Consider the following 9,025-nt stretch of genomic DNA (forward strand, 5'->3'; position numbering starts at 1 on the left):
GTAGCCAGACTAGAGTATTCGAGAGGAGAAAACGCAAACCTGCAGTCACCCACTTGGGAGAAAAAGTGACACAAGAGGACACAGGCAATAGGATAGGATGGGAGAGGGAGAAAGAAATATTATTGAATCCGCGCACGATATCCAAAGAGCTCGGAATAACCACTAATGTAACAAATTGTCGTGTCCATGAACGTTAGAAGTGTGTGGTGACTGAATACAATCGTGGATCTTAGGCTAAGGCTGGCCGATGCAAAAATGATGCAGGGCAGTAGAGGCGGATGCGAATGCGGTAGGGAATAAAGGGATTGAAAAATCTATCTCAAGCGCGATCGTACAGGCGGTCACAATAGGTTTAGCTGGAGCATCGAAAGGGGGGCTTGCATATGCACTGTGAAGTGGTCGTTAGCGGTTGGCCTGCAGATGTCAACAAACAGTAAAGAAGATAAGGTGTCCATGCACTGCACATCTCACTGGTCTTTTGAATTTATAAAACGGATACGCCGGTACACAAAGGAGGAGTTATTCAAGACACAAGAGGCACACAGCATCAGAAGTGCGGGTGGGGGAAACTGGATGAAAATAGAGAAAAAGTTACATTTTGGTGCACCGTCAACTGCCCCCAGCGTGTCCAAGTGTGTCTAAGCGTTTTGGAATTGCGTGATCGACTGATTGAAAATGAGTTGCTGTCACTGAAATATCATGTTACCACGCAGACGAACGGCTAGAATGGGACGAAGGGACAGGTCAAGGATTTAAAAAAAAAAACAAAAACAAAAACAAAAGCAAAAGCAAAAAGGGCGGACAGGCAGCTGGGCAGGCGGAGAGATCTCTCAGGTCAGACAACTCCAGGCTCGAGAGAGAGAGAGAGAGAGAGTCGAGGAGAGCGTGTTGTTGTCGTTGTGAGGAGATTGCAGGAGAAGAAGATGTAGTTGATGATGGAGAAAAGACGAGGAGGAGGCTGAGATGAGGCTGGAGACGGAGAGACGGACAACAGAGAGATATCAGGAGAACAAACAACAACGACGAAGACGAAGACGACGACAACGACAACGACAACGACAGACAACACACGACAATGAGAATAAATGGTTCGACTACATGGTTACGGTTTGTATCTGATCCTTTTCATTCATTTACTGTTATATTGCATTACCGCACTACTGTTATTCTTCTTCTTCTGATCTCTTCGTTGTCCGCCATTCATGAACGCGGTAGACACACGAGGTGTTTTTCATTATCCTTATCATCCTCTGACACCAGGCTAACCAGTTATGGTTCAGGCACAGGAACAGGAAACCGAATGTAAAAGGGGTAAAGGTGGGAGAAAGAAGAAGGAAAGAAGAAAAAAGAAAAGAGAGAAAAAAAGCCGGCGACCAAACAACAACAAGAGCTCGCCCGCTGGGCCCCGGCCCCTGCGCCACACGGGCGATTATTCTGACTTCTGACTTCTGACTCCTTGAGCCCGGCCCGGGGCCTGAAGCTAACCAGTCGCTGCTACGCTCATGGCTTTGCTTGGCGGTATTTTAGCTCGGGCCTAGCCTCAGTGCCAGTGTTGACTCGGCCACCAGTGGATTCACCGGTTCAGGGTTTAAGCTCTCCATTGGCTGCCGATGCCTGTCTGCTCACAGCAAATCCCACGTTTCGTGACGTTCCAAAAGGAATCCCTAGTCGGCTAGCTGCTAGACGGGATATGCTTCAAATGTGTATCGAGGACCCCTTTCAGAAAAACGAAAACTCACATAAGGGAGGGCTAAATTGGAGAGATTTACACACGACCAATAAGAGCTATGTTCTGAAATAAACATAGGCTGCTCCGTGCTCCGTACTCTGTGTCTTCTCTTCTATGTGAACTTGTCACTTTGTGATTTTTGTCTGGATTTTCTAGGTGTGCAGTGAGCAGAGCATGCCTTCTGATTGATTTCATTCAAAGTCCCTCCTAAATTCTCAGCCTTTTGAATATTTTTGTTTGATCACCTTGATATCTAGTTAGTAGTTACCTGCTCTCTTGTCAACACTACGAACTATCGGTTTCAACTTCATTCAGCAACCATTCTTTTTTATAACGATATACTACTGAAGCATGCTTGCAATCATCGTCTTTTTTTTTTAATCCTCAAGGCCTGAGAGCTCAACTTTTCCAACTTTTCTCTATCAGCTGCGACATGTGGGTGTGCACGGGCCACGGGTCGATCTTGGCAAAATTGTCAGCAACGAAAGCACAAGCCAAGTTTGATTGTCAAAGGGACAATGGCGATCGTGCTCTTCACAGCAGGCGGAACTCCAGCACAGCGCGGGAATCATGAAAATGATTGCTACGTGTGATATGAGGCTATGCAGGCTCGTTGCTCTCCAATTCCCCCTCCCTTCGCCCTCGGATACTGCACGCAAAAAAAGGTGTTGATTGATTGATGACTCTTTGCTGGGCGTACAGCCAGATTCCATTGATTCCCGAGAGAACTGTCGTCTTCCCTCCAGATATCAGAGGCCGAGTTGGTTGGTGGAGGGAATAAAAAATATCCTTTCTGCTACACCTCGTCACGCTCCACATAATCCGCGATACCGTTCAGTCGTCCCGTCCCTCTCTCGATACGTTCCAATTCCAACTACCCGTATATTCATATCCAGATACCCGATTTCATGTGAGAATGCCCATCAAGGGTTGAGGCCAAAATAATCAGTGCCTTAAAGTGAGGATTAGAAATGATAAGCTGTCGCATTATCTCTCTCTCTCTCTCTCAACCCGATTCACGCGGCTGTCATAAATGGAGATGCAGATGGAAATGGAGATGGTTCAACGTAGCGATAGATAACATAATGCCGAGGATATCTGCAGGTAAAAATTCACGCCGAACTCATTAGGATGTGTGGTTAAGAATCTGGAGAGTGGGAAGATTATCTCCCGATGATTTTCTCCCAACAACCATGACTTGGTTCGTAGTAAATCCATTTCTGAACAGACCTGGTAGGACATAAGAGATGGGACCGTGCATGACCCGCTGACTCTTCCGGAAGGAGACTTTGTCGTTTGACTAAATATTGTGTTGTTGTAACTATCATTATCTATGGAATCAGCGCCATGGCCATCCAAGCGGAAGGTCTCGTGCGCATCATTTGGTTCTTCTGTTTTCCCCAAGGAAAACAGCCTTGTATTGTCAGTCGGAACAGGTGTCATTAAAGGCGGCATGTATATCTAGATAGCCATCGGATATAGGGTCGAATAGTCGACGTTTAGTCGGGTCTTTGTGTTGTCTTGGTGGTTGTCGACCGCAGGTTGCGGTATCCACGGTCGGTGTTCGCCGCACCGATCGGATATGATGGAGACGACGAAAGATCGGTATTCCATCAAAAGCATTACCGCAGCATGGTGACATAGCTGTGAGATATCAATATATGGATACCGGCGCACGAGAAGAGGCCATGCATTGCGAAGAGTGCATGGAATAAATTGATTGCTCTCCGGGACAGGCGGGATAGAATATCAGATTCATCGTCTAGGCGGTTCACTAATTACGTATCGACAGCATGCATCAAACAAACCCCCATCCTCCTTGACAAAGATATCATAGCCATTTGCACTAGAAGATGATTTCCAAGGTTACTCACAGCGGCGATTTGGGCTGGTGGAGATAGTTTATCTCTGAGGATATGACCTCCGCAACGACAACGAAGGAGGAAGTTGGTAAATACAGTCGCGAGAAGGGCTTAGCTATAGCTCGATATTTGCAGGCGGTTGCTGTCCAACGGAAGACGCAGCCGTTGCCGTTGTCATGATTGATGGTTGAGGGTGATGGTGATTGATGGTGTGTGTGTTGTTGGCCGAGCTTCTAAATATTATTTCAGCCTCCGCCAATTTCCTCTTTTCTCTTTTCTCTCGTCAACCAACGTCGGACTCTCTCCCTCACCCACACACAACACCACCAGCACCAGCACCACGATTGCTCCGTACTCCGTTCTCGACCACGACGTGTTGGCTCATTCTATTCCTCCCTGCATCCTGTATCTCCCTCCTGCTCCGATTTTCTCCAGTGCGCGTCCTCCTCACTCCTGTCTCCCCCACCATTTTCGCGTCGCCTTTCCCTGAGCCTACACCTGCCCCCATTAATCCCTACGGTCTGGAGGCGGCGAATGTCCCAGTAAACTCAGTTGCATGCGAGCTGTCTCGAGCTAGTGTCCGAACTGTCAACGATGGTGTTTGCGGGCTGTCTCTGGTCGGTATCGGGCTGTTAGCCATATCTCTCTACCCATTATGTCACGCGCCTCGGCGGGCTTCGCAGACTTCTTCCCAACCGCTCCCTCAGTCCTCCAGAAGAAGCGCTCCTCCAAAGCCGCCCAGGATCGACCAAAAGGCAAGCCCAAACACGATGATGATGCCCAGCCTTCCAATCCGGCACTCGCAGCCTCCGCCGCCGCTCGTCCTGCTGCCCCTGGTGCGGAGGTTACCGGGGCCTCAGGCAACAATGCCCGAGGCGATACCAACAACAACTACAGCAATAATCACAGCGACACCAATAGCAATAGCAATATTACACCTGATGAATCCACTGCCGCGGTTGTTACTCGCGAGGATGTAAATGTCACTCCAGGCGATGCCAACGGTGTCGGCTCGTCTAGCTCCACCAGCACGGGTTCTTCTATCTTCAGCACCTCCATTTTGCCCCAGTCTGGCCCAACGCCTTCTAACGGGATAACACATCCTCATGCCCTCACCCCTCTAACCAATACAAATTCGTCTCCCTCGGGCAAAATTGGCAGTCCGTCGGGCCAAAAATCAAATGCTGGAACTGACGAAATAAGGCCCACAAGTCGCTTTGTTGACGACATCAAAGCCACAGCCACCACCCCCCTTCAGACCCCTCCAACCCCACGAAACCAAGCTCGACCTGCAGGAGATGGACCAAAGGGTTACAGGCTGACCTATGACCCTGATTTGGAGCGCAAGCCCTTATCCAAGGAAAAACGTAGGAAACCTCAATACCAAGTCTTCGGGACCGCAGAGAATGAAGCTCCGCCTGCAGACCCTCGCCTTGCCATTGCCAATTATACCCGTGGCGCCGGATGTAAGCAGAAAACAAAATATCGACCTGCGCCCTATATTCTTCGACCATGGCCGTACGATCCCGCTACCTCTGTTGGCCCCGGTCCGCCGACCCAAATTGTAGTGACTGGCTACGACCCTCTAACACCTCTAGCACCGATCAGCGCCCTCTTTTCTAGCTTTGGAGACATCGCAGAAATCAAAAATAAGACAGATCCCAATACTGGTCGGTTTCTGGGTGTCTGCTCTATACGGTATAAGGATTCGAGAATGTTTCGTGGCGGGGGGCCACTCCTAGCGGCGCAAGCTGCCCGAAGAGCGTACCTGGAGTGCAAGAAGGAACAGCGTATCGGCGTACGTCGAATAATGGTCAGTCTGGATCGTGATGGTGTGGTCAGCGACCGGCTCGTTGAGAGAATTATTGGGTGGTCGCAAAAGCAGCAAGAGCCCCCCCCGCTCATGATGAAAGAGAAGAGTAAACCGGAAGAACAAAACAACCTTCCGCCCCCTACAGCGCCTAAGGGCCCATCACGAAAATCGAACATACCTATACCAGAAGGCCCGCGAGCGACGATGATGAAACCTCCCCTCCCTTCGCTCATCGAAGAAACCCCAATCCTCAGTCAAATTAAACGTGACCCTTACATATTCATCGCCCACTGTTATGTCCCAGTACTTAGTACTACGATCCCTCATCTGGAGAGACGGTTAAAACTCTTCAATTGGAAGTCTGTGCGCTGCGATAAAACTGGATATTATGTAATTTTTGAGAATTCTCGACGGGGCGAAGAGGAGACTGAGCGATGTTACAAGATGTGCCATATGACCGCGTTATTTACCTATGTGATGAACATGGAGAGCCAGCCGTATGGCAATCCAAACTACGTCCGCAGCCCCAGCCCTGAACGTGTCAAGGTAGAACTGCGGGAGAAAGCTGAGAGGGAGCGGCTGAAAAAGGAGGATGAGTTAGATATCGAGGAGGAGAAGAAACTACGTGCTGCGGATCTCGATCCTTCTCGGGAAGTGCTTCGTGTTCTTGTTTCTGAACTAAGAGACAAACTCCTGGAAGATGTCAAGTCCAGGATAGCTGCCCCAGCACTCTACGATTTCCTCGATCCCAGTCGCCATACTGCTAAGCGACAAAAACTGGGAATCTCTGATCCTGAGAGCAACGTCCGCCCCGCCTTCCGAATTGACACTTCCGACGATGCTATCATTGGAACTCCCGATTCACGCACAGAGTCCTTAGCACGGAGTCGCGGGCCGTTTGGCCATTCGAACATCCTCTCCCTCCCTCGTATTCGCAAATCGCAAGGTTTTGAGACAGCTAACGATGCCTTTATGGATGAGCGGCGAAGACGGCCGCAAAGGCGAAAGGAATTTAGACCCCTCTACCATCGGCTGCAGCAGCTCGAAGGCGAGGAGTCAGATGATGAGCGAAGGACTTCGTTTACTCGAGACACTGAGGAGCAAGACAGTCGACCGCTTAGTCGTATGAGCATGACTTCGGTTTCGGAAAATGAAGATGAATTTGGATATGAACCGGTGACTACCAAAGTTGACTTGCAGCAATTAGATCTCAAGGCCATTAAAGATGCCACCGTCGAGGAACTCGAGCATACTATTATCGACCTTTCGCCTACTTCTAAAAAAAGAAAGAGGATTTCGGAAGAACTCGAAGCGCGGAAAAGACAAAAAGAGGATGACGATCTTGATTCTGCGAAGCCTGATGGGCAAGTGGAGCCTAGAGAGGCTGAGTCGGATGTTGACGAAGCTGCAAAAGTTATCGAGCCAGTGACTCTGACCAAGGCCAAGAAGCGCAGGATAAAGAAATCCAAGAAGCAAATCTTTGAGGAGCGGGAGGCACTAAAACTGAAGCAACTGGAAGGCACCGAACATGTTCCTTCGAAAGACGATATTCTGATCGAAGCTCCAACAATAGAGGAAGAGAAATTGATCGAGGTGGGTGTTGGTGAAATTTTGGAGGAAACAAAGCCCGAAGTCGAGTGGGGTGTTTCCAGAGACGTTCCCAGACCTACTGTCGAGGATGATGAAACTATCATCTTGGATCTCGACGGCTGGCAAAACCTCATCAAAGACGACGAGGATATCCGCTTCCTTCGAGAAGCGCTTGAAGAATATCCACCTTCTAACATTGGAAACCTTTCCGCCTGGGCCTGGAAACAAAAGGAAATCAAAGCTATCAATCGTGCCGGTGAAAGGGGACCTGTCCATACTGAAACTAAGATCAACGGCTACTACCTCCCCAACTCAACTGGATGCGCCCGCACTGAAGGGAGAAAACGAATCCTTGAATCCGAGAAATCGAAGTACCTCCCTCATCGTATCAAGGTCCAAAAGGCCCGCGAAGAACGCGAGGCTCTTGCAAAGGCAGACCCCCAAGCCGCCGCTGCAGAAGCCGCACGACTCGCTGCTGCCAGGACAATATCCAAGTCCACCTCCCGTTCCACCCGAGTCAACAACCGTCGTCTCATTGCCGACATCAATGCCCAGAAACAGGCCTTGCCCATGCAGAGCGGCGATGGCGACGTGCTCCGCTTTAACCAACTGAAAAAACGTAAGAAGCCCGTCCGTTTCGCGCGCTCGGCCATTCACAACTGGGGCCTGTATGCTGAGGAGAATATATCTGCCAATGACATGATTATCGAGTATGTCGGTGAGAAGGTCCGGCAGCAGGTGGCTGATATGCGCGAGCGGAGGTACCTCAAGAGCGGCATTGGGAGCAGCTATCTCTTCCGCATTGATGAGAATACGGTCATCGATGCGACGAAGAGGGGTGGCATTGCGCGGTTTATTAACCATAGTTGCACTCCAAATTGTACGGCGAAGATTATTAAGGTGGATGGGAGTAAGAGGATTGTAATTTATGCGTTGAGGGATATTGAACGAGGTTAGTGCGCGAGGCCCAATGCTCCCTTTCTTCTTTTGTCTTTGCCTTTGTCTTTTGTCCGAATGTATTTTGCGTTGGCACGGATTCTAGATTTTTGGAACTAACTGAAGCCGAATTGCAGATGAAGAACTTACGTACGATTATAAATTTGAGCGGGAATGGGATAGCGATGATAGAATCCCTTGTCTCTGTGGCTCGACTGGGTGTAAAGGATTTCTTAATTGAATTGGCTTCCATTCTTCCTGTTCTATCCATCGTTTTACCCATACAGTCACCTTTTTGCCTGTCTCTAAAAATGTGATGCAATACTGTGGAAGACAATGTTTTAGGCGCTTTTTTTTTTGTTTACATTTTTATTTCTCTTATTCATTGAACTCATCACAGCACAATTCTAACAACATTTTCGTTCAATTATTAATTGCGTTTACTTTCTCTTTTACACATTATGTATAATTTATCTCGAGGGGTTTATTTTCTTTATATTTCTTCTGTCTTTGAATATTGAGATATTATTATTGACACCTTTGTCAATAAATCACTCTAATATTCTACTTGGTATATAATCTTTATATATTATAATTATCCTGCAGCGCCCCCCGATTTAAGTATTGCTGGTTCTCCCAGTACCTCTACACAGTAGTTAACCAACAAACCTTGTGAATTTTTTTCACTCGCTCCAGTGTAGGAGTTTCTGTGCTTTATATTTTGGATGGCGACTGATTTTTTCTCTCTTACCCTCTAGAAAGAAGCGTCTTTTACACTTCCTGCAAAATATTTACTCATAAGTTGTTTTAGAACATATAATTGTGATCATACCATTTAAATCTGACTGTTTATCAATGTCAATCACATCTGCCGAGTTGATTTTATGTTTGAATATATTAATGTCTGTACAAGTACCTTATAATACCTCAGCAAACTTCTGATTAGAGTTTCAGTAATGAGACTGTTGCTTTATTCTTCTCTATTCATCAGTAAACAGCTTTAGAGACTATGTTTAATCGGGTACTAAGCTGAGTTAATTTGATCAGTAATGAACTGATGAAAACTTTGTCAATTGAGAGTCTTCATCCGTGATT

The 9,025-nt window shown here is 47.8% G+C and overlaps 3 protein-coding genes across 3 annotated transcripts; 2 read left to right on the top strand and 1 right to left on the bottom strand.

The window, feature by feature from the left end:
• Positions 1-255: 255 nt before the first annotated feature.
• On the top strand, positions 256-1,445 carry HCBG_09102 (uncharacterized protein; the record flags this gene model as incomplete). The annotated part of the gene is made up of 4 exons (XM_045436151.1): positions 256-289; positions 338-553; positions 947-1,107; positions 1,281-1,445. The coding sequence occupies 4 exons, from the start codon at positions 256-258 to the stop codon at positions 1,443-1,445; spliced, it is 576 nt and encodes a 191-aa protein (XP_045283139.1).
• A 1,745-nt stretch (positions 1,446-3,190) lies between these two features.
• HCBG_09103 (uncharacterized protein) lies at positions 3,191-3,976 on the bottom strand (the record flags this gene model as incomplete). The annotated part of the gene is made up of 4 exons (XM_045436152.1): positions 3,191-3,373; positions 3,512-3,575; positions 3,604-3,824; positions 3,911-3,976. The coding sequence occupies 4 exons, from the start codon at positions 3,974-3,976 to the stop codon at positions 3,191-3,193; spliced, it is 534 nt and encodes a 177-aa protein (XP_045283140.1).
• Positions 3,977-4,246: 270 nt separating this feature from the next.
• On the top strand, positions 4,247-8,527 carry HCBG_09104 (histone-lysine N-methyltransferase; the record flags this gene model as incomplete). Its single annotated transcript, XM_045436153.1, has 2 exons — positions 4,247-7,946; positions 8,068-8,527. 2 exons carry the CDS (start codon positions 4,247-4,249, stop codon positions 8,169-8,171), a joined length of 3,804 nt encoding a protein of 1,267 aa, XP_045283141.1.
• Between the last annotated feature and the right edge of the window lie 498 nt (positions 8,528-9,025).

Source organism: Histoplasma capsulatum, assembly GCF_000150115.1.
Source record: "Histoplasma capsulatum G186AR genomic scaffold supercont2.21, whole genome shotgun sequence".
Lineage (NCBI taxonomy): Eukaryota > Fungi > Ascomycota > Eurotiomycetes > Onygenales > Ajellomycetaceae > Histoplasma > Histoplasma capsulatum.